The sequence below is a fragment of the Kogia breviceps genome, chromosome 2 (genome assembly GCF_026419965.1).
Source record: "Kogia breviceps isolate mKogBre1 chromosome 2, mKogBre1 haplotype 1, whole genome shotgun sequence".
Classification (NCBI taxonomy): domain Eukaryota; kingdom Metazoa; phylum Chordata; class Mammalia; order Artiodactyla; family Physeteridae; genus Kogia; species Kogia breviceps.
Genome location: NC_081311.1, coordinates 172,315,789 through 172,340,141, shown reverse-complemented (window position 1 = coordinate 172,340,141; position 24,353 = coordinate 172,315,789). Strand labels below are relative to the sequence as shown.

The 24,353-nt window shown below is 38.5% G+C and overlaps 2 protein-coding genes and 2 non-coding genes across 7 annotated transcripts in view; 1 reads left to right on the top strand and 3 right to left on the bottom strand.

Annotated features, from left to right (window-relative positions):
- Positions 1-789: 789 nt before the first annotated feature.
- EEF1B2 (eukaryotic translation elongation factor 1 beta 2) lies at positions 790-5,734 on the bottom strand. The gene is made up of 6 exons (XM_059054053.2): positions 4,277-5,734; positions 3,684-3,806; positions 1,973-2,099; positions 1,650-1,716; positions 1,105-1,230; positions 790-988 (listed from the first exon to the last, which is right to left on the bottom strand). Exons 1-6 carry the CDS (start codon positions 4,354-4,356, stop codon positions 834-836), a joined length of 678 nt encoding a protein of 225 aa, XP_058910036.1. The 5' UTR covers positions 4,357-5,734; the 3' UTR covers positions 790-833.
- On the bottom strand, positions 1,362-1,494 carry LOC131751707 (small nucleolar RNA SNORA41). Its single transcript, XR_009334273.1, has one exon. It is a non-coding gene; the product is annotated as a small nucleolar RNA SNORA41 (small nucleolar RNA).
- Positions 1,777-1,855, bottom strand: LOC131751701 (small nucleolar RNA SNORD51). Its single transcript, XR_009334268.1, has one exon. It is a non-coding gene; the product is annotated as a small nucleolar RNA SNORD51 (small nucleolar RNA).
- NDUFS1 (NADH:ubiquinone oxidoreductase core subunit S1) overlaps positions 4,731-24,353 on the top strand; it is a 35,660-nt gene continuing 16,037 nt past the window's right edge. Inside the window, exons 1-13 of one of the 4 annotated variants that reach the window (XM_059054049.2) lie at positions 4,731-5,018; positions 8,804-8,868; positions 9,395-9,486; positions 11,549-11,656; positions 12,360-12,436; positions 13,086-13,167; positions 13,248-13,378; positions 13,833-14,018; positions 16,370-16,504; positions 17,163-17,277; positions 18,411-18,556; positions 18,933-19,061; positions 22,590-22,719. In XM_059054049.2, coding sequence (XP_058910032.1) covers positions 8,808-8,868; positions 9,395-9,486; positions 11,549-11,656; positions 12,360-12,436; positions 13,086-13,167; positions 13,248-13,378; positions 13,833-14,018; positions 16,370-16,504; positions 17,163-17,277; positions 18,411-18,556; positions 18,933-19,061; positions 22,590-22,719 — 1,392 coding nt within the window. In that variant the 5' untranslated portion in view covers positions 4,731-5,018; positions 8,804-8,807. The remainder of the gene's footprint in view (positions 5,019-8,803; positions 8,869-9,394; positions 9,487-11,548; positions 11,657-12,359; positions 12,437-13,085; positions 13,168-13,247; positions 13,379-13,832; positions 14,019-16,369; positions 16,505-17,162; positions 17,278-18,410; positions 18,557-18,932; positions 19,062-22,589; positions 22,720-24,353) is intronic. The other 3 variants (XM_067026654.1, XM_067026656.1, XM_067026655.1) reach the window with 3 other exon arrangements.

The following is a 24,353-nucleotide window of genomic DNA, read 5'->3' as shown; positions in this document are numbered from 1 at the left end:
GCGCAGTGGTTGGGAATCTGCCTGCCAATGCAGGGGGCACGGGTTCGAGCCCTGGTCCGGGAAGATCCCACATGCCGCGGAGCAACTAAGCCCGTGAGCAACAGCTACTGAGCCTGCGCGTCCAGAGCCCGTGCTCCTCAACAAGAGAGGCCGTGATAGTGAGGAGCCCGCGCACCGCGATGAAGAGTGGCCCCCACTCGCCGCAACTGGAAAAAGCCCTCGCGCAGCAACGAAGACCTAACACAGCCAAAAATAAATTAATTAAAAACAAACAAACAAAAAAACCTCTTGGGAGTTCCCTGGTGGTCCAGTGGTTAGGACTGGCTGCTTTCACTGCCTTGGGCCCAGGTTTGATCACTGGTCAGGGAACTAAGGTCCCGCAAGCCGCGTGACGTGGTCAAAAACAAACAAACAAACAAAAAAACCTCTTACTACAAAATTTTCAGTCAAGTTTACCTCCCCGATTTCTTTTAAAAAACAAGTCGAATATAAACACTTGAAATACTGCAGTAAAAGTTGTATCATCGCACACTGAGCACATCACTAATGGGTAAAGAAGTTGTACTGAGTCCACTTCTGTTAATTTGTTTATAAAGTCTACTCTACATCTATGCATAGTTACAGTATTTATAACAGGTAGTTCCCTCCTTTTTTGGGCTAAATGTCGAATGACAATGCGGACCCAAATTTATATTATTTATGAATTATCTATCCATTAAATTTCTTCCTTCAAAATGGAAGGAATATAAATACCATCCTCTTATTTAGGAGTCAAGAGCCAAGGGTGTCTGTCTTTCAAGCTTTTATTTAAGATCACTGATCCACGATGGATTTTAGATCTTGTTGAATGCAGCCACGTCCATAGATTGCACATACTCGTCAAAAGCAGTGATCTGCTCCTCCAGCATATCCGTTCCAACTTTATCGTCTTCAACTACACACTGTATTTGAAGTTTTTTAATTCCATACCCCACCGGAACTAGTTTAGCTGAAAAGAGCATCAAGAAAAATCTTAGTTAGAAAAGTCCTGTTGACTGATAAAGGTTGAAACTGTATGCAAACTCCAGATGCCAGTGTCAAAAGGCAAAGAAAGACTAAACTCACAAGAGCCCCAGACTAAGCCATCTGCTTGAATGCTTCTGACGCACTCCTCTAGTTTTGCCATATCTGTCTCATCATCCCAAGGTTTCACATCTAATAAGATGGAAGACTTGGCAACAAGTGCTGGTTCTAAAAAAAGGGTACAAGAAACAAAATTATTCAAATAATTATTTTTGCCCTACTTCAAGACACTTAACAAATCTTAATTTGTTTCTAAATGGATTATCTCCTTAGCCATATAAAACTATAGAAAATACACCTTGTGTTAGTCACACATATGCCCACTTTCTATTTTGCTGAGAAAGAGGTGTTTAGTTGTGTAACAGTTTCTTTCCCACAGAGGAATGCCACAGCTGCTACCATAAAACCAGCTGCAGACCAGTAGCTGTGGAAGTTTTGAAGCTCCACTTCAACAGAAGGTTTTGAAATACTGACGTATTCAACGAATGGGGAGGAAAGGAAATTACTTTGGGGATCAGTCTTTGAAAAAGATTATTCACATTACTATGAAAACAATTAAGTTAAACACAAATTATAAAATGACCTACTTTTGGCTTTCTTTGACTCATACTGTGCAAGGCGTTCTTCTCTTAGCCTCCTGGCTTCTTCACTTTCCTGTAAAGGAAAAATTTAATATACTTCACAAAGCTGGTTGTTCTTCAGCTTAAAGCAGACCAGCTTTATCAGAAAAAAGCAAATCCATCATGAGCTCAGGCGAAAGATGGTGATTTGATTTTATTCATCATGTAGCCAGTGAGAATTTTTAAAAGGCAGGTAAATAAAGTGAAGCCAGGATTCAAACCCAGGCACTTTGGCTACAGAGCCTGTGCTTAAGCACAATGATATGCACAAATGTCAACTTATGCCATACCTCCTCATCATCAGATCCAAAGAGATCAATGTCATCATCATCTTTACTATCTGTAGCTCCACTTTCTGTGGTGTCCTCCACATTAGCAGGGCCATACTTGCCCAAAGCTTTCTTCACTCCTGGCAGGCTTGAAAAAAATTTAATCAGCTAGCTACTATATGGTCGGTATGATGTCCCTTTTCAAACAATACATGAGAACTTGTTTTCATTACAACCTATCAATAGACCCCTTTTGTACCAAGAATTTATCCTTCAACATTCCCAGGTAAATGCTTTTATATGTTTAGCTCCTCACCCAACAAACATTAGTAGCATGTGAAACACTATATTCAATTTGCACAAAGATTTACTTTCAGAATGAGTATTTCTGTTAGAGATTTCATTAAGTATGCTCAGTTCCATTCTTAGTGAACTGGAGTCTACCTGACCAAACTTCCATCCTTGTTAGCAGTTTCAGAAGAATGGCAAAGGACTGAAAGGACGAGCCACCCCTCACCCCAGAGATGGGTCCCCCAGGCCAGGGTCAGGCACACTGGCAGGCCAGTGTGGGGAAAAGCTGAATTGCTGTTGTTGATGAACTAAAATTCATATTTTGTGGCAAGACAAGAAAAATTTAAACATAAAAATTTTCTTTGCCTGTTTGGGCCACCTCCCTCCTCTATACTGTGTATCATGCATCTGCATTAACCAGCCCTCCTGAGGAGATAACATTCCTTCTGAATCTTGGGCCATGATGAACCATGACCCACTACTCTTTTTGCACCTATAGATCTGGATTGTATAAACTATCAATAATACATTATTTAATGTACAACCTTGTCTCAAAACCTTATATTCGAAGTGAGAGTGGCATGGACATGTATACCCTACCAAATGTAAAACAGATAGCTAGTGGGAAGCAGCTTGCATAGCACAGGGAGATCAGCTCGGTGCTTTGTGACCACCTAGAGGGGTGGGATAGGGAGGGTAGGAGGGAGAGACACAAAAGGGAAGAGATATGGGAACATATGTATATGTATAACTGATTCACTTTGTTGTACGGCAGAAACACACCATTGTAAAGCAATTATACTCCAATAAAGATGTTAAAAAAAAACATACCCCCCCCAAAAAAAACACAACCCCCAAACTCCCCCCCCCAAAAAACAAAAACTTATATGGACCGAGACTTCCCTGGTGGCGCAGTGGATAAGAATCTGCCTGTAAATGCAGGGGACATGGGTTCGAGCCAGGGTCTGGGAAGATCCCACATGCCGCGAAGCAACTAAGCCCATGGGCCACAACTACTGAGCCCACGGGCCACAACTACTGAAGCCCACGCGCCTAGAGCCCAACGATGAGAAGGCTGTGCACCACAACAAAGACCCCAACACAGCCACAAATAAATTAATTTTTTTAAAAAAACACTTATATGCACAGAACAGTTTTCAGAGGTTTCTGATGGGCTTTTCACAGATTATAATTCTCAGTGTTGCTTGAATAAAGTTTTCTATTTCTTAGATTGACTAATTTTTTCTTCAAAATTGTCATGTTCTACCTATTACATGAAAAAATGGAGGATTTCAGCCTCTTGGCCTTCTAAAGTCACAGAAAAATTTAGCTTACACCCCACAAAACTAAAGTAGCCTGAACCCTAATTTGTCTCGTGAAAACCCTGAGTTTAAGCTTAGAAAGCATTCTACTCTTCAGATAAACACAAAGATACTTTTACCTGGCCTTTTCCTTTTCGTAAGATTTGATGTGATTATACCAACGTAGGGCATGACACAAGTCAGCAGGTGGTGGGCCGGAGACTGCTTCAAATACTGCCACATCTGCTTGTGACGGCACATACCTGCCAACGATGCAAAAGTAATCACACACGCCTTTAAAAGAAAAACCACAAACACCAGCCAACGAACGACAAACGCTACGACCGTCAAATTAATTAGTGGAAATTCGCCCTCTTGTTACCGGGCTACCTAAACAGCTTTAGTTTCCTGTAAAAAATAAGTTCCTTAGGAGCAGGGATCATTTATTTGGTTCTCCGAGCTATCCTGAGACACAACTACCACTTAGACCTCAGAAATTGCAATCACTAACGTGGACCTACAGGTTTACATTTGTTAACTAAGCAAAGACGCGGAAAAACCTGGTGGAGTCAAGTAGGCCGAAACAAAGCATATTTTTAGCACTTCTCCCCTCGCAGTCCCCTCCCGCGGGAAAGCCCTGGGGTTGGGCTTCCTTTCCTCCAGCCGCAGCCGAGGCCACGCCACGTGGCACCACTGCTCCCGGCCCTGCCCAGACCCGAGCCCGTCAGCTCACCCTTCGATGTAGCTCTTGTCCGCCAAGTAGTCGTTGAGCACCTGGAGGCCTGCGGGGCTTTTCAGGTCTCCAAAACCCATGGCGACGACTCACAGGGAACTAGGCGGCAGCGGAGTAAAAGAGAAGCGCAGACAGTCGCTGCCGAGCGCCAGGAGGGAAAAAGGCCCGCAACGAGGACGGAAATGCCTTATATAGAGACGGAGGCGTTTCTCTCCGATGCCCCCAGCCTCAGGTTAAAGGTTAAAAGTAAAGTACATTAAGATTTCTCAACGTAAAAATCAAGGGCTTTTAATTTATGGCTCACAAATTATCCGCCGAGCTTTCTTCGTGTTCGCAAATCAATTAATTAAATGGGCATTGCTTAAATTACTACTTCCAAGGTTTACGAAGACTACCGGAACCACCCTTGAAGCGCCGGAAATGACGGAAGACGCTCGGGGTCGGCCGCCAGGTTACTTCCGGCGGAACTTAGGGTCCGAGCCGGCGCCTTATCCCGCCCCCGCTTCCTCCCGGCTGCTACGCCCTCCACCCGGCCCTCGGTCAAGCTGACGGAAGTTGCCGAGCTCAATCTAAACGCGAAATTGTCGAATTGGGGTTCTCGTCCCTCCCGGCTTTCCGTTCTTCCAGGCCCGACTGACTGAGATACCCGAGGCCGCCATATTGAATAAGAAACCCGGCCTCTGAAGGGATCGGCGACGTGTAGACAATTCTGCAGGGCAGCCTCGGCGGCTCCAGGGAGAAGGTGAGGTTGTGTTTGCGTGAGAAGGCTGAGGTGCCTTGGTCCCCGGAGTGTGTTATTGACGAGACTGTTTTCTTTGGCCCAACCGACTCATTCTCCTCTTGTCCTTGAATAGGCGCCGCGTCCCACCCCGCCTCCTCGGGAACCCCCGAGAGCTGGCAGGTGAGGATTGTTAGCCAACGTCTCTGGTCTGACGGAGCAGAGAGGAGGAGGAAATCAGGAGGCCCTGGGGAGCGCTGGCCCGAGTGCAGCCTTGTGGGTGGTGACCTTCCCTCTGCAGGGGAATGCAGGACAGTCCCCTTGGAGAGGAGGCCGTTTTGTTTCCCGGGAGAGGAACTGTCAAGTGACTTAGGCCTAAAAAACTGAGCTTTTCCCCCCAGTTACTACATACCTGGTATAGTGCATCTTTGTTTGGCTGCTGTTATTTTAGCAACCGTCCATGCCTCTGTTGTTTTGTTTTTTTGGTTTTGTCCATAGACTGCGTTGGCTAATACTTCTTATCCTTTTCACTGGTGGGGAAACTGAAGAAAAAAGACATTAAAAAAGTTGGCCCAAGGTCGCACTGCAAACAACAAAGCTACGTTGTTTAAACGTTTTGGGGGGCTTCCCTGGTGGCGCAGTGGTTGAGAGTTCGCCTGCCGATGCAGGGGACACGGGTTCGTGCCCCGGTCCGGGAGGATCCCACATGCCGCGGAGCGGCTGGGCCCGTGAGCCATGGCTGCTGGGCCTGCGCGTCCGGATCCTGTGCTTCACAACGGGAGAGGCCACAGCAGTGAGAGACAAAAAAAAAGTTTTGGGACTCTAATGCATGTACATGTACTGTAAAAACGTGGATCAGACACAGCTCTGCTCAAAAACGAATTGAGGGTATAGAAAATGTAACGTGAACTGTTTCTGATGAATAAACATCAAGTTGGTTTTTTGCGGAACGTCCTGTTTTTCCCCTGAACCGTGTGTGCATCTTGAAGCAGGGTGTTGTAAGGCTGCCAGAGCACCTGCACTCTTTAATACCAGAAAAGTGGAAGTGATGGCCAGAGAGTAGAGATAGAATTCATTTAACAAATAGTTGTTGAATGCCTTTTATAAGCTAGAAGTGAGTCCACAAGGAAAAATTAAATGGGTGATGTGACTGGGGAGTAGTTAGGATATTTTAGTTAGGCTGGTCAAGGAAAATCTCCCCGAGAAATGCCTTTTAAGCCAAAATTTGAAGGATGAAGAGGGGCCAGAAAGATCTGAGGGAAGAGCATTTCCGTGTGAGGTCACGGCCCCTGGGAAGATGGGAAAGGCTGTGGGAGCAGTGTGGAAGCCAGGAGACCTGTTGGGGGGCTACTGTAACAGTCCCAGCAGGAGATGATGGTGGCTTGGAGTAGGACAGTACCTTGGAGGGAGAGAAGTGGATGGGTGCGGGACACCTGGTGGAGAATGTGGAGTAGTATTGTCCCTGCACCAAAAAGTGTCCAGTCTAGTTTTAGAAATGATTATTCATTAGCATTTTCCCATCTTAGAGATGATTATTTCTGTTCTTACATGGTAGCCAAATAAGTGTAAAGTGCTTATCAAAGTTTTGCAAATCTGTATTTCTTTTTTTTTTTTTTTTGCAAATCTGTATTTCTTATGTTGGGGCTATGCAGTCTTCCACTTGATGCTGGGTTTTCAACAGACAGCCTAGTCCTGGTAGATTTCCTAGCTAAAGTGGGCACCCCTTTCATATTGTATTGGAGACAAATGTAATATTAAAGTTTTTACATTGTTACATGAAATATTGTTGATTTTGATCTGTCTTTAATTTAGCAAATTCAGTTTTACCTTTTTATGAATAGATTTTAATAGGACAGATGCCACTCATTCTGGAACTTGGTGGTAAGACTACAATTGACCCTTGAGCAATGAGAGGATTAAGGGTTCCAACCCTTTGTGCAGTCGAAAATCTGTATATAACTTACAGTTGGCCTTCTATATCCATGGTTCTGCATCTGAGGATTCAACCAATCTCACATCTTGTAGTACTGTAGTATTTACTATTGAAAAAAATTCGCCTGTAAGTGGACCTGTGCAGTTTAAACCCATAGTGTTTAAGGGTCAACTCTGTTTGATGGTTCATTGTCTTAGGGGCACTGTGCTAGGTCTTCAGAAAAGGGAAATGACCAAAGTGCACCATTCCTTGTAAAGGAGTTTACAGAGTAGAGATACTGAAATTGATAGCTAACTTATAGTTTAGTAGGTGGAATAATAAAGATATATATACATACACAGTGTGTGCTGGTAGTAAAGAGAAGGAGCATAACGGAAGAGCCCTTTAAAACTGATTTTCAGTGGCTAGTACCGTCTAAATTGAATTCAGATATAACTGATATTTATTGAGCTCCTGCTAGTAACACATAGCCTAAGAGGTATTGTTTTCTTCTATAGATAAAGAAACTGAAACTGTGATTTACCAAAAAGTCACTCACTAGTAGGTGACAGATGTCTGCAGATTCAGTATCACAAATTCTGCATTAATGAATTGTTTGAGTTATTGACGTCTGAATTAATGAAATTTCTGTGAAACTTATACTTAAAACTTATGTATATATACTGTTTTCTACTATAAACTTTGAAATTCTTTATGTGAAATTCTTTATTTGAAACTTATAACTTATGTATATATACTGTTTTCTACTATAAACTTTGAAATTCTTTATGTGATACATTCTGATCACATAATTTGTTGCATTTTTAAGAGTTCCAAATGAAAAATTAGATGCTTAGCCCATATAATCAAGTGAGTAGACAGAAAGTTCAGTGCTTCGCCGATATGATCAAGTGGATGGACAAAAAACTCTAAAAGATCAGATAACTTTTCTCTCTGTTTGCTTATGTATACCTTTAATTGGTGTTAATTTATATAATCCACTTCCATTTATTTCAGTAATTCAGCAAATCCTTTAGAGAGGGCTTCTCAACTGCAGATTTGTTGACACTTTAGATAATTCTTTATTATGGGAGATTGTCCTGAGCCTTGTAGGATCTTTAGTAGCATGCTGACCTCAACCCACTAGATGCCAATAGCTTTCCCCTAGTCGTGACAACAGACAGTTTGTCCAGACATTGCTAAATGTTCCCTGGGAAGCAAAATTAACTCTTATAGAGAACCACTGTTTTAGAGCTTACTGTGTGGCAGCCTTGGGGGTAGGTACTGAGGATAGAAAGACTAAAGAAGTTCATAATACAGTGGAGGTAGAACAGGCACATAAACAGATAATTGCAAATCTGTAAGATAAATGTACTACTGGACACAGAAAATAGCACTCCAGAGTTTTTAAAGGCTTGGACTTGTGAGCCAGCTCAGAATATCTCAGAGCATTTAGTAGATAACTGCTCAGAACGTAGAATGTTAGAATGCATTTTAGCAGGAAATGAAGGCAGAAAGGTGGGCTTTATTTTACATAGCAATTAATGCGAAACTCACTGTTAATTCTTGAAATTTATTTTACTATATAGTAGTATATTAAGTTTGATCATTTGTTTATAATTAAAAACAAAACTGCTGTTTATATAGAATTAGAAGATTCAAATTTATATGCTAGCTGCTCCTTCTTAGCTTCTTAATGATGTACAAGTCAGTTAATCTATCTGAGATGGAGTATTCTCATCTCTAGAATTTCAGGAAAAATATCAGGACTTGTGAAATGTTCAATGAAATAATGTCTGTATATGAAATGCTTTAAAACCATAAAATATTACCAAAAAGTTTGTGATTGGCATTGTTTTTCCTATAATAATATAACTCTTCTTTGTTTTATTCTTAGCAATATGTTAAGGATACCTGTAAGAAGGGCCTTAGTGAGCCTTTCTAAGGCTCCTAAAGGATGTGGTGAGTGTCTTTTTTTTTGAATTTGCATTTGTGGGTACTAGACTTTCTTGTCTTTGTAAATTCATAGGTTTATGGAATGTTTCTTGAAAGACCCATAATATATTTTAAATAAAAATGGAAACAGTGACCCAAGTTGAATAGAATAATTTTCAAAATACACTTAAAACATTTTATAGAAATCATCATGGAATAGAAAGTAGTAGGAATTGCCCATCAGTGCCAAAATGGAAAAAGCAGTCATTCTGTTTTTGAGACGTGGTCTTCCCAGGAGCATATTTTCAGTGGTATTAAAAGTTACAACTTAAACTGCTGTTAAAAGTAGACAACCGTATTCTGTTTGGTATTCAGGACTGGAAAAGCTTTCCTCTAAGTCAATAATTTAGAAGTTTGCATCTAGAGAAATAGAAGGGAATAGTATAAAGTGAGGAAAAAATTTAGATGTGAAGGTAAGTTAATCCATTATCCTCTGCTGTAATAACTTGAACTCTGTTAATTTCATTTTCACCTCAATATTTTTGATGGTCAGTTCGAACAACTGCCACAGCAGCAAGCAACTTGGTTGAAGTATTTGTTGATGGTCAGTCTGTCATGGTGGAACCAGGAACTACCATCCTCCAAGTAGGCATTCATTTTAATTCTTTATTTTTGTGTATGTTCTGATTTTAAAAAACAAAAATAATTTTTTATATTGTTCATTTACTTCTAAAATTTTCAAGATTCCTTGACAAATGCTTATTAAAGAACTATATATAGATAGTAAAATTATATGAAAATAAGTTTGATTTGAAATCTTGGCATTTCAGAGTGAGTAAACTATCATTTATCAGTTTCTGACTTTCTAAGTGAACTGTGGCATGTGGCAGTTCTTTTGTTTCACTTCTGCCTTCAAATAAATTCCCATTTAGAAGTTTTAAGTTACTAAAATAAATTATTAGTTAATATAGGTAAGTTTGGGGAAAAGGTAACCTTTGTTGTGAGCCTGCTGGATGCTTTTCACTTTTATGGAAGCTTTCTATTTTTAATAATATTTCTAGGAATGTGTCCTACAAAGCAGATAAATGGAGGGTAGTAGGTTCTCGAATTTATGCCCTAAATATTTAATTTCTCCAGATTCCTCCAGAACTAACAAAGTTGGTCATGGAGAAGAAGTGCTTCATTCTGTCATAAATTATTGCAGAGCTAAATGCTCTTTGTTCATTTTAACAGTAATTTCTAGACTGTCTGTCAGGCATACGCATGTAAACATAAATATATAACAAAATTATGATCAGTGTACAGTGGAGAGTATTTTGGCATGTATAGGAGGAGGTGGTAGAAAGAGATGTCAGGAATATCTCAGGTGATCTCTGAGAAGATTTTAAAGGATGAGTAGGTGTTTATATGTGGACAAGGAAGCTTCAGATAGTTTGGTATTGATGGAACATAAGGTATGTGTAGAAGAGGAGATAATAGGAAATCAGATTATTCTGGTAGAGGAGGTCTGGTCATTAAAGACAATCTATGCAATGTTGAAGAGCTTATAGTTTGGACCATCAAAAATATTCATGGCTACTAAGCAGTATGACAGTGACTGTAGATGATGGTGGTTTGGAGAATAATAAGACTGGAATGAGACACGGAAAGAGTATATCTTGCATTAGTGGAGCAGGAAGTGAAAAGGCCTAAAATAGTGGCAGTGGGAATGAAAACAAGAGGGTATATTCAAGGGAGAGTGAGATGTAGATAGACAGGCCTTTAGGAATGATGAAGAGCAGAGGAGTTTTTGTGATTTCTGCCTTTGTTAGCTTATTTGGCGGTGTATAGTAGGGGACAGAAATAGATTGAATTTTAACTGTCTATAGAGTATACACATGTGAATGCCTACTTGCATCTAAATAAGTGGAGGACTATCAGGGCTACAGACCATCAGGGCTACAGATGAAGTTTTGAATGTAATCATATGTAAATGAGCTAGTGTGAAGGCTGGGACAGTTGACCCACTGCATCTAGCACACAGGAAGACTCCATACATTTTTGCTAAGTAGTTAAAATATTGAAAATCAATGAGATTGCTTTAGAGTGAGGGCTAAGGATGGAAGAACTAATACTAGAGGAAATTTGAGTACATTTGTAGGCTCAGAGAAGGAGCAGGGATAATTGGTAGAGGGAACTAATATCCTTCACTAAGCAAATGGGAACTGGGAAGGGAGTGAGAGTCCTGGGTGGGGTATTTGGAGCCAAAGATAGAACCAAATTATAGTCAGCTGGATGGTGTAAAGTGGAGTCTAATCTAAAGGAGGAGGGCTAGTCAATGAGGAAGTCCAGGTATGAAACCACTGGGACAGAGTTTGAAGGAGGAGTCTTTGTAGACAGTGGTTCAGAGTAGAAATGGGGAGTCAAGCCTTTAGCACAGTCTGAATATGCTTCTTTATCCAGTTTCTTCCACGTAAGGTATAGGCACGGTGAGGATCTTTAAAGAGGTAGCTTCAGAGCAGACGGGGGTTGGAATCAAGAGCAAAGAAAAGGAGGGAAATCTCTTTGAGGATCAAGTTACAGATATTTGTAGGTAGGAGTAATAAGATAGGTAGGCGATGGCCTCTTGTTTTTTTGTTTGTTTTTTGTTTGTTTTTACTGTGTTTTAGACAAGACAAGGATGAGGTCAGGTTATTCTAGTGCAAACATTTTTTACTTTGTTTTCTAGGCTTGTGAGAAGGTTGGCATGCAGATCCCTCGATTCTGTTATCATGAAAGGTTGTCTGTTGCTGGAAACTGCAGGATGTGCCTTGTTGAAATTGAGAAAGCTCCTAAGGTACTTGATACCTAAAATTCCACACCATGCTGTGGAAGGTAGAAAACTTTAAATCTTGCAGCAGACTTTATTTAGAATCGATATTGTTGTAGTGGAGAATCTGGTCCTGTTTACTTCTATATATAAATTTATTTTTTGTGTGATTGATTCTCTTCATTTCAAAACTGGAAACACATTGAAGAAAGTGCTTTATATAAATGCAAGTGGCATATAATGGTGACATTTAGAAATTAAATGGGTCTTTTTAGAGCAGTCACTATTTGCAAATGGCTGTGTGACACACAACTAGGATGTAGAGCTGCCAGGCAGCACATTAGAAGTGCTTATGCTCTGCCATTTTCACTAGAGAAAAGGGTTGCAGTGAAGAGGTTCACTTTCAGTTTAATTTTGTTTTGGCTTGTGCAATTTTAATTCAGTACTGCCTGCTAATCAAAACACAGTTATTTGATGTTCTATTTCAGAGCCTCTTATAAAAAAACCTCATTAATTATTAGAATAAAATTAAGAAGATGTCTAGTTTCTAAGAGAAATGTATCATGCCAGATTATCATATTATAAATATGAAAACTAAAAAACTCAGTCTTCAAAAATACTCTGTTCTTTCCTTGTTTTCAAATGTATAATTTAATATTTTTATATATTGGGTTAACTTATAATTATAAATAGATACAAATACTTAGAGATTTTTGCGTTGAAATTCCAGGTTGTAGCTGCTTGTGCCATGCCAGTAATGAAAGGTTGGAATATCCTGACAAACTCAGAGAAAACTAAGAAAGCCAGGTACTTTATTGTTAACTCGGCATAATGACTTTTATTAGAGCAGAAAATTGCACTTTTCATTATGTAGACCTTCCCATAGATGAGAAATTCAGTATCAAACTGTGAAGAAGTTGGCGTGCTTGGCTTCTAGGAGCAGTTGGAAGTGAGTACACATAGAGGAGGTGAAGTCAAGTGTTTATGGTTTGGGGCCTACAGCAGAATCAGCATTAAAATCTCTTGTTTAGAACCTTGCTCATCTTGTGGTAACAGTGAGTTTGTTTGGGGCTTTTTGAACTGAGATTATTGCAGTGATAATTGTACTGTACTGTACCGGCACTGATTGTGTTTGTTTTTGCTTTGCATTCATGTTTTTTTGAATTAATGCCAGTGTTTTCTGAAGACCATTCAGCAACTTTTGGTATTTCTGTATTGTTAAAACTCAGTTTTCTAGGTTCTCTAATGATATTTTATTCTGGACTCTTATAAACATTTTTTAGATTATGTATATAATACTATGCTTAGTTACATTGGCGTTTCTGATAGTAAATGTAAAATCCATGTTAACTACATGGGAGTATACATCTGTGACAGTTATTTAAATAGCCTATATGTAAACTATTTTGAATGTCAGCAATTTATGTAATTTTATATATTACAATTTTCTTTACAGGGAAGGTGTGATGGAGTTCTTACTAGCAAATCACCCACTGGATTGTCCTATTTGTGACCAGGGAGGTGAATGTGATCTGCAGGTATGTAGTCTAATGCCTTAAATCTTTTTGTTTTAATTTTGTTAGCAAAATTAGGTTAACTCTTTCATAATCTACTTAAGGACCAGTCCATGATGTTTGGAAGTGATAGGAGCCGGTTTTTAGAGGGGAAACGTGCTGTGGAGGACAAGAACATTGGGCCATTGATAAAAACCATTATGACTAGATGTATACAGTGTACTCGGTGCATCAGGTAATCTTTTTCTCCTTCTCTCTTCTGCAATATCATTTGTATACTTATTTAATATTCACAAAATTTGGTAGAATAACACCACTGGAATGGATATCAACTTTTATTTGGTGAAAGAAGAGGGATGTTGTACTCAGTGTTTTTTTCATAAGCCAGTAAAATTAATAAGTTTTTACTTTTAGTTAATATCAACTTCACTTGGATTTAAAAATCAATATCTAAAATCATTAACTTTGTGATAACTTGCTAAGCTGTGCACATGATTTGTGCAGTTTTCTGTACATGTGTTACACCTCAAATTAAATGGAAACATTTATTATTTTTATTCAGGGACTACATTTTCCATTGAAAATCTATCTTTTTAGTGTTTTGAAAATCATTACCTTTGTGATAATGAATAGGAAAGGAGGTACGTTTGCTGCGTTTGACCATTTGATGGTACATTTTTATCTTGCAGGTTTGCAAGTGAGATTGCAGGAGTAGATGATCTGGGAACAACAGGCAGAGGAAATGATATGCAAGTTGGCACATACATTGAAAAGATGTTCATGTCTGAACTTTCTGGGAATATCATTGACATCTGCCCTGTAGGTGCCCTGACCTCTAAACCCTATGCCTTTACTGCTCGGCCTTGGGAAACAAGGTATTCATCATGGTATTTTTTGTCCTTTAATTCAGTACTATTCAGAAAGATTTAAGATTCATTTTCTTCATGAGTTCTAATTGTTCTGGTCCAAGTTTTTATTTATTTGCTTTAAGTAAAACCCTTTTAATAGAAGATAAGTTGTTAAATTGAAGGATAGGATGAACCTGTGCAAATTAATTGTAGTTTTCTTGAAAATTAATTCCAAAGTACTTAATCACAAAACTATTTTATTCACTTGTTCTTCCAAGGAATAAGATTGTCTTGATTTTTAAAAATTTATAGTTTCCTCTCATTGTACATTAAATTTTTCAACCATGTATACATTTTATACTTTATTTAATTAGTTCTTATTAGACATTTAGTTTATTTCTATTTCTTTATAATTACAAATCTATTTTTAAAAATCTATTTATTTACGGCTGTGTTGGGTCTTCGTTGCTGTGCATGGGCTTTCTCCAGTTGCTGCGAGCAGGGTCTACTCTTCAATGGGGTGCGCGAACTTCTCATTGCAGTGGCTTTTTCTTGTTGCAGAGCACAGGCTCTAGGCGTGCGGGCTTCGGTAGCTGTGGCATGCAGGCTCAGTAGTCATGGCGCATGGGCTTAGTTGCTCCGTAGCATGTGGGATCTTCTTGGACCAGGGCTCGAACCTGTGTCCCTTTCATTGGCAGGTGGATTCTTAACCACTGCACCACCAGGGAAGTCCTACAAATCTAAAATAAACATATTTATAACTTTTCTTATATATCTCTGGTTCTTCTGATTAAATTAAGAAATGAAATAGACCATTGCAATAAATTTGAATATTTATAAGATTCTAGAAATATATCATCAAATTGCCTTCTAATTTTAAACTCCTACCAGAGTATATGGGAGTATCTTAAAATTCCAGGCTTTAAACCATGTATTTGTGTATACAAAAGGTTTAGGGAGTTGGGGGCAGGGAGGAGACAGTACATAATTGAAATGTTTAAATAGAGAGTGTTTTCTCCTCTACATAATACATGTAAATGCTATACTTAATGTTGTGTCACAGGTCTTTGAGACACTATTCATTTTTCTTAACACTTTTTTTTTCTTTATTCAGATTGGATGAATTCTCTTGATCTACTGTCAAGTTCATTCATTCATTCTTTTGTCATCTCAAATCTCCTGTTCAACCCCTATAGTGATTTGTTTTATTACAGTTGTACTTTCCAACTCCGGAATTTCTGTTTCGTTCTTTTTTGTAATTTCTATATCCTTACTGGGAATCTTTGTTGATTCAATGTTTCATACTTCCCTTTAATCTTTAAACATGATTTTCCTTATTTCTTTGAACATATTTTAATATTCTTGTTTTTATTTTTAAGCAAGGCTTCTTAGGAGTTGCTCCTGTGTCTACATAGCTTAGTAGTCAGATAATGACTGTGCTTAAATTCTTTGAGCCAATAAAGCTTTCATCCTCTGCCATTGGATCTGTGTGTGGATAGAAGAGCATATTCAGAGATAAGGCTGTTTTCAAGTCTACCCAGCTTGTACTTTACACCAGGTCTTTTGGGTCTCTGTGTTGTCCAGGAGAGTATGAATAGCCTGGGCTCTCTCTGGTCTCAGCTGCACATATGTGCAGCCTCCACTAGGAATGCTTGCGCTGACTGTGACTACAGCCTCAGGCTGGCACTCTTAGCTTTCCTCGGCTCAGTGACCTCCAAGATACCACTTCCAAAGACAGTGTTTGCCATTTCTCCAAAACGAGTGAGCCTTGTCTGTAGGAAAGAAAGAAGCTCCTGTCTTCATAGCTTACCCCATCTTGGCAGAACCTCCAGTTCAAGGTGGTAGGAAAGGGGATAAGAATAGTCCCAAGCCAGAACACCACTGATTTCCACTGTTCTTACTTGAAGTTCAGGAGTTTTTCCCACACATGAAAGCTTCTCATGATATTGTGTGCTTTTGTTAGCTCTCCAAAGAGCTGAATTGGTTGCTTTTGTCGGTTTTTGTCTTGCTTTATTTTTGTTTTGGGGGGGAGGATTTGTCAAGCTCCTTAATCAGCCATACCCCAAAATCTTGCCCCTCTTCTTATTTATTTTGATACCCTAATTGTCCACATTTGGCTATTTGCAGCTATTCCAGTTGGTTTCTGTTTTAGATAACAGTTTTAAAGGTTTCATTTTTGCATTATGGTCTGTTCAAATATGAGGGTATATTTATATTTATTTATTTAATTTTTAAAATCACAGTTCCTCTGAGTTCCATTAGTTTTAGAAATTCAGAAAGGAAATTTGTAAAATTTTTTGGTTTTGGTAAACCCGGTAACAGAAACTTTTTCCTTATTTTCAAAATCAACTAGTAAATATATGTGTTTATTTTCTTAGAAAGACAGAATCCATTGATGTAATGGATGCAGTTGGAAGTAATATTGTGGTCAGCACAAGAACTGGAGAGGTAATGAGGATTTTGCCAAGGATTCATGAGGACATCAATGAAGAGTGGATCTCTGATAAAACCAGGTATGTGCTATATTGTTTCTTTTAACTTTTGGACTTGATTTAAAGGAAATTTTATAATAATTTTGATTTTAAGGAACAGTCTTTTATATTTGCAAATTAATGTATATAGACTATTGAAATCTGGACTGTTTATATAGAGAATTGGACAAAACTGACTTTAATAGTCCTAGGTACATCACTGGCTTCCATATTGAGAAATATGTTTTTTCCTCCCAGATAGAGAAATTGAAGTAAATTAAGATACTTAATCTAATTCAGTTTGCCTCTGTTTCATTGGAGAATAGAAGCTAAATATAAGTTAAATTTGCACAATATAATTTTGATGAAATATCTAAAGATACTCAAGTTTTATAAATGGTTTGGCTTTTTCAGCTACCAGATTTTTTGTGTACTGTAATATTAAGATTATTCAGGTAACTGAAAATAAATTATAAGGACTCAGACATTTTAGGTGGTATTTTAGTTTTATATGGTGTTTGTAGAATATTAGTTCATCTCCAAAGAAACCTGGAATAATTATTTTATCCACGTGTTTACTATTCTATTTGACCTTTAACCAGTACTGTATTTTAATAACATTTCTTTTGGATTTTAAACTTGAAAATTAGAGTTGCCTTTTTAGCAAGATTCCACAAATGGTATAATTTCTGTTATCTAGATTTGCCTATGATGGGCTAAAACGTCAAAGACTTACCGAGCCGATGATCAGAAATGAAAAGGGGCTTTTAACATGCACCACCTGGGAGGACGCACTCTCTCGTGTAGCTGGAATGGTAAAAAATTGAAGTATAGAATTTGTGATTTTCAAGGCACATCTTTCTAATGAAGAGGGGATATGTTTCTCTTCACTTCTTTCATCTTGCCAAGATTATCTTCCATTTAACAAACATTTATTGAGAAAAAAAAGAAAACATTTATTGAGAACTATACAACATGTCATGCTAGATGTAGGGATATAAAGACCACTAGCACATAGTTCTTAACCTCCCACAGTCTTAGGAAAAGATGTGTAATTAGGCAATTATCATATGCTGCTTTGGGTAATTGTGCAGAAAATGATATATGAGAGAGCACATTGGAGGGATGCCTAACCAGGTATCGTGTCACATAGGTAAGGTTACTCCTTAGGCAAAGTCTAAGCATGAATACAAGCTTGCCAGAGCAAAAATGGGGAATGGCCTTCTGGTCAGAGAAAAGCAACATACATAAAGGGCTTGAAGGAACGACAGATCCTTTAGATGAAGTTGTATTTAAATATAATTCCACAGTCTTCATCTTTCAGACCTCATTTTGAGACCCTTTGTTCCTAATTTAAAAACAAACAGGAACTTCCCTGGCTGTCCAGTGGTTAAGACTCCACGCCTCCACTGCGGGGAGCACAGGTTCGATCCCTGGTCAGGGAATCAGATCCCACGTGCCACGCAGCATGGCCATAAATAAATAAATACATGCAGGGCTTCCCTGGTGGCGCAGTGGTTGAGAGTCCGCCTGCAGATGCAGGGGACACGGGTTCATGCCTCAGTCCGGGAAGATCCTACATGCCGCAGAGCAGCTGGGCCCGTGGGCCATGGCCGCTGAGCCTGCGCATCCGGAGCCTGTACTCTGCAACGGGAGAGGCCACAACAGTGAGAGGCCTGCGTACTAAAAAAAAATGAATAAATAAATAAATGCATACATACATACATACGTACATACATCTTTATTCCAGGCTGATGTTATTAACCTTGGCCCTACATACGCTTCTGCTTCTCACTTTCAGATTAATAATTAGTGTGAGAACTTTTTAGTTAGAAGTTTGTTCCTTTTATTGTACTTGAAAGTGACATTGTTTTGTTTTCTGAACATTTCATTGTGATCTTTTGCTGAATGAAGGTTTCTTGGTGATAGCCTTTTCATCCATTTTTAGTTGCAGAGTTTTCAAGGCAACGATGTCGCAGCAATTGCAGGTGGCTTGGTGGATGCTGAAGCCCTAGTAGCTCTCAAAGATTTACTTAATAGAGTGGACTCTGACACCCTATGCACTGAAGAGGTCTTCCCTACCACAGGAGCTGGGTGAGAAGTTTGAAGCTAGAATCTAGGCTTTTTTTTCTTTTCTTTTTTCTTTTTTTTTTTTTTTTTTTTTTTCCTGGTTACAAGTTGTGTTTAAATCAACACATCTATGGCATCAATGACTTGTATGTGACAGCTTGGATACTCCAACATACCTACCAGCTTATTATCACATATAGACCAAAGTCAAACCAGGAGCTATTAGAGAATCCAGTTATTAATAAGTATCTGAACCTTTGATGTAATTTAAGAATGCTTCATAGATTTTTTTTTTTTGGTCTGGGAATGCCATGGGTTTGATGACAGGAGAGTATTTCACAGATTGTCAGTGTGTATTAGTTTTAAAGTAAAACTTGCATTTTATATTTCGTGTTTCTAGCACAGATCTACGTTCCAATTATCTTCTTAATACTACAATTGCCGGTGTGGAAGAGACAGATGTTATCCTCCTGGTTGGTACAAATCCACGTTTTGAGGCACCACTATTTAATGCTAGAATTCGGAAGAGGTTAGTAATAATATTCAGGGTTTTAAAGACATTTATATGATAATTTGTTTCATATATGAAAAAATGACTATTTTAGCTGATTCTTAATAGTGTTAGTGGGAGTGAGACTCCAAAAGATAATTGGAGGGCAGTTTCTAACAGATCCATTCCCCGCTTCTCCCCCTGTTGATCTTTTGATTTTATCTTTTTAGTTGGAAATAATTCAAGGTACTTGAAATGTTCTTTGTATACCCATTTTTGTGTAATGTTCACCCGGTTAGTCAATGTTCATGTTGTATATATATTTTTATTCTCTCTCCATGTATATATTTGTGTGAATATCATCATCTGAAAGTAGGCTGTAGACATGATAGCCTTTTCATCCCACACTGAATAGTTCTGTGTGGATTTCCTAAGAACAAGGGATATTCTCCATTTAAGAATTTAATCAAGAATTTACTCTTGATACAGTATTTTTATCTAATCTGTAGTTTGTGTTCAGATTTCACTGACTCTTCCATAATTTCTTTCATAATTTTTTTTTTTCCTGCCCAGGATCCAGTCTGGAGTTACACATTGCAGTTAGTGTCATGACTCTTCAGTCTCCTTTTTTGACATTTTTTTTGAAGAGTACAGGCCAGTTGTTTTGTAGAATGACTCTCCATCTTTTTATATCTTAGAGACTTAATAGATCGACCATATAATTGATTGTCTAAACTGGGACACTGTTGAGAGTAGAAAGGGGAGTTGTTATTTACTCCAGGGTGACAGATTAAAACCACCACTGTCTCTGACAAACCAGAGTATATGGTCACCACATTTATAACTATTTTTGGAGGAGCTGGATCCATACTTGCTTGTCATAGAAAATAAATATGAATGATGTAAGTTTGTTTTTTATGAAATTTATTTAAATGGCCTTAACAGATAATTAGGAGGTAACTGACTCTGCTGTGTAAATATGACAAAATAAAAACTACAGATCATTTATTCTAAAATTAAAGTCTTTGTTTATAGCTAGCTTAGAGTTAGCATTCTAACACAGCAAATTAATTCATTGAATTTCCTTGGTGTGTACAGGCTTACCTCATTTTGTTGCACTTTGCTGTATTGTACTTGCAGATATGGTGTTTTTTGCAAATTTAAAGTTTATGGCAGCCTTCATTCAAGTTAGTCTTTTGGTGCCATTTTCCAACAGCATTTGCTCACTTTGTGTCTCTGTGTCATATTTTGATAATTTTCACAATATTTCTAACTTTTTCATTATTATTACATTTTATCATGGTGATCTGTGATCAGTGTTCTTTGATGTTAGTATTGTAATTGTTTTGGGACACCACAAACCATACTCATATAATATGGTGAACTTAATAAGTGTTGGTGTGTTTTAATAACCTACAATGGCTTCCAAGGGTCAAAGTGAAAGAAAGAGTTGCACATCTCTTGCTTTAAATCTAAAGCTAGAAATGATTAAACTTACTGAAGAAGGCATGTTGAAAGCCAAGACAGGCCAAAAGATAGACCTCTTGTGCCAGTTAGCCAAGTTGTGAATGCAAAGGAAAAGTTCTTGAAGGAAATTAAAAGTGCTACTCCAATGAACACATGGATGATAAGAAAGCAAAATAGCCTTATTGCTGATAATGGATAAAGTTTGAGTGGTCTGGATAGAGGAGCAAACCAGCCATGACATTCCCTTAAGCCAAAGCCTAATCCAGAGCAAGGCCCTAACTCTCTTCAATTCTGAAGGCTGAAAGAGGTGAGGAAGCTGCAGAAGAAAAGTTGAAGCTAGCAGAGGTTGTTTCATGAGATTTATGGAAAGAAGCTATCTCCATAACATAAAAGTGCAAGGTGAAGCAGCAAGTGCTGATGTAGAGGCTGCAGCAAGTTATCCAGGACATCTCGCTACGGTAATTAATGAAGGTGGCTGCACTAAACCACAGATTTTTCAGTGTAGATGAAGACTTATATTGGAAAAAGATGCCATTGCTGGAGAAGGACTTTCATAGCTAGAGAAGAAAAGTCAATGCTTGGCTTCAGAGCTTCAAAGGACAGACTCTGTTAGGGGCTAATGGACCTGGTGACTTGAAGTTGAAGCCAGTGCTCAACTTACCATTCCAAAAATCCTACGGCCCTTAAGAATTTTGCTAAATCTATTCTGCCTGTATGCAGTAAATGGAACAGCAAAGCCTGGATAACAGCACATCTGTTTGCAACATGGTTTACTGAATATTTTAAGCCCATTGTTGAGACCTACTGCTCAGAAAAAAAGATTCCTTTCAAAATATTACTGCTGATTGATAATTGTACCTGATCATCCAAAAGCTCTGATGGAGATATACAATGAGATTAATGTTGTTTTGTGCCTGCTAACATAACTTCCATTCTGCAGCTCATGGATCAAGGAGCAAGATTTTTGGGTCTTATTATTGAGAAATACACTCATAAGGCTGTAGCTGCCATAGCTAGTCATTCTACTGATGGAAAGTAAATTGAAAACCTAGAAAGGATTCACCATTCTATACGCCATTAAGAACATTCTTGAGTCGTGGGAAGAGGTCAAGATATCAGTGTTAAAAAGAAGTTTGGAAGAAATTGATTCCAAACCTCCTGGATGACTTTGAGGGGCTCAGGACTTCAGCTGAGGAAGTAACTGCAGATGTCGTGGAAATAGAGAACTAGAATTAGAAGTAGAGTCTGAGGATGTGACTGCATTGCTGCAATCTCATGATGAAACTTTAATGGAGGAAGAGTTGCTTCTTATGGATGAGCAAAAAAAGTTATTTCTTGATATAGGATCTATTCCTGGTGAATTCTGTGAAGAAATTGTTGAAATGACAACAGTGGATTTAGAATATTACATAAATTTAAGTTGACAAAGCAGCAGCCAGATTTGAGAGGATTGACTCCCAATTGTGAAAGAATTTCTACTGTGGGTAAAATGCCATCAAACAGCACTGCACACTATAGAGAAATTGTTCATGAAAGGAAGAGATCATCAATGCGGCACACTTCATTACTGCCTTATTCTAAGAAACTGCCACAGCCAGCCCAGCCTTCAGCAACCACCACCCTGATCAAAGTCAGCAGCCATCAGCACGAGGCAAGATTCTCCACCAGCAAAAAGATTTCCATTCACTCAAGGTTCATACGCTGTTTAGCATGTTTTTAGCAATAAAGTATTTTTTAATTAAGATGTGTATATTGTTTTTCTGACAGTGATTTTGTACACTTAATAGACTGCAGTGTAGTGTAAATATAACTTTTATATGCACCAGGAAACCAAAAGATTTGTGTGACTTGCCTTATTGTGATACTCGCTTTATTTTGTGGTCTGGGACTGAACCCACAATATCTCCAAGGTATTCCTGTATTTTTACAATACTTTATTTTTGAAAGGTACGCAATAATATCTGTTAAAGTTAAAAGTTGTGGGAGGGCTTTAGTGCTTTTAACATTTTCTAATTTAAATAGATGTAGCACATAGCATTGAAGAGACCAGTAACTGCTAACTTAGTGATTTAGCTCTAAAAACTCTTGTTTTTATTTCAGCTGGCTTCATAACGACTTAAAAGTGGCCCTTATAGGCAGCCCTGTTGATCTCACTTACAGCTACGACCATCTGGGAGATTCTCCCAAAATTCTTCAAGACATTGCTTCAGGCAGCCATCCTTTCAGCCAGGTGCTCTTGAGTTATAAGTATCTACTCTTGTTGATTTTTAAGTATTATTTTTAAAATTTATTATTTTTGGAATAATACGATTGCTGTTAAAAACTACATATAGGGCTTCCTTGGTGGCACAGTGGTTGAGAATCCGCCTGCCGATGCAGGGGACACAGGTTCGTGTCCCGGTCCGGGAAGATCCCGCATGCCGCGGAGTGGCTGGGCCTATGAGCCATGGCCGCTGAGCCTACGCGTCCGGAGCCTGTGCTCTGCAACGGGAGAGGCCACAACAGTGAGGCCCGTGTACTGCAAACAAAAAAAACAAAAACAAAACTACATATATATAGCAACATAGAAAATAATATATAAGAAAGGAAACATTATCCAAAATCCCACTACCCCAAACAAGCATTGATGAAACATCATACAGTCATTTCTCTATTCATATATAGAGCAAGATGGATAGGTAAACAAAAATGAAATCATACTGTACATTTTCATTTATCAGAGTTTAATTTTACTCGAAGTTATCATTAAAAAATTAAGTAAAACTGAAAGAATTAAACTTTAAACTTCAGTGAAATCTTTCTTTACAGCAAGGGTTATTATTCCTAAAAGAAATTTCACCAGTTTTTGTTTGTTTGTTTTTGTCCACACCACGTGGCATGTGTGGGATCTTAATTCCTGGACCAGGGATCAAACCTGTGCCCCTTACAGTGGAAGTGTGGGGTCTTAACCACTGGGCCACCAGGGAGGTCCCTCACCAGTTTTTTTTACATGACTTTTTCATTACTAAGTTCTTTATTTACATTCATTTAATTGCCATCTGGAGTTTAGAGCTTTTGGGTTTGGTTTTGTTTGTTGGTTTTTGTTTTCAAGAGGAGATGTAGGTGCACCATTCCTTGAGTTCTTTCTTGCTTGAGAATGTTTATTTTATTCCTGAAGAGAGCCTTGGCAGGATATAAAGATCTAGGGTTATACTTTTTTTTCCCTCTGAACTTTATAGATACTGCCTTTTGTAACTGTGGAGAAGAAGCCCAGTGTCAGCCATATTCTCTTCCAACCCTGTCCTATTTTTTGTTGTTGTCTAGATACTTTTTTATTGATATTTCATGCTTGATTTTTTATCTTTGAAGTTTAGTTACTTCAGCAGAATATGTCTTACTGATGGTGGTTCTCTACCTTTTTTTTTTTAATGGGACATGCACCTTTCAGTCTTAAGATTCAAGATTCTCTTTATTTTAGGAGTAGTGTGTGTGTGTGTCTGTGTGTGTGTGTGTGTCTGTGTGTGTGTGTGTGTGTCTGTGTGTGTGTGTGTGTGAGATGTGTGGGATGGTGATTGTTAAAAAAATGTAAAAGGTTTCTATTTCTCACGTAACAGTGGTTCTGAAGGTAAGCAGTTTGACAGATGGTGCAGTTGTCCAAGGATGTCATCAAGGCAGGAGCCTACCTTCCTGCTTTGCTATCCTCAGTGCATTTACTCAGTTACGTGTATTTGTGTGTTAGCCTCTCCTCATGGTTCCAAGATGGTTGCTTTACTGACAGCTTCAGGTGTAGGCAAGAAGAAAGTCAAGTGTGAGGGGACAAAGCAGCCAAACCCAACTTCTTTGTTTGTCGGTTTTGAATAACATCATTATTGTTACTGTGATCAA

What these genes read in the sequence shown, in the direction of transcription:
- EEF1B2 (XM_059054053.2), bottom strand. Translation starts at nt 4,356, where the DNA reads ATGGGTTTTGGAGACCTGAAAAGCCCCGCAGGCCTCCAGGTGCTCAAC. An exon ending in GACAAGAGCTACATCGAAGG is followed by an intron (nt 3,807 to 4,276) that starts GTGAGCTGACGG and finishes CATCGTTGGCAG; the next exon opens with GTATGTGCCGTCACAAGCAG. An exon ending in TGGCTTAGTCTGGGGCTCTT is followed by an intron (nt 989 to 1,104) that starts GTGAGTTTAGTC and finishes TGCTCTTTTCAG; the next exon opens with CTAAACTAGTTCCGGTGGGG.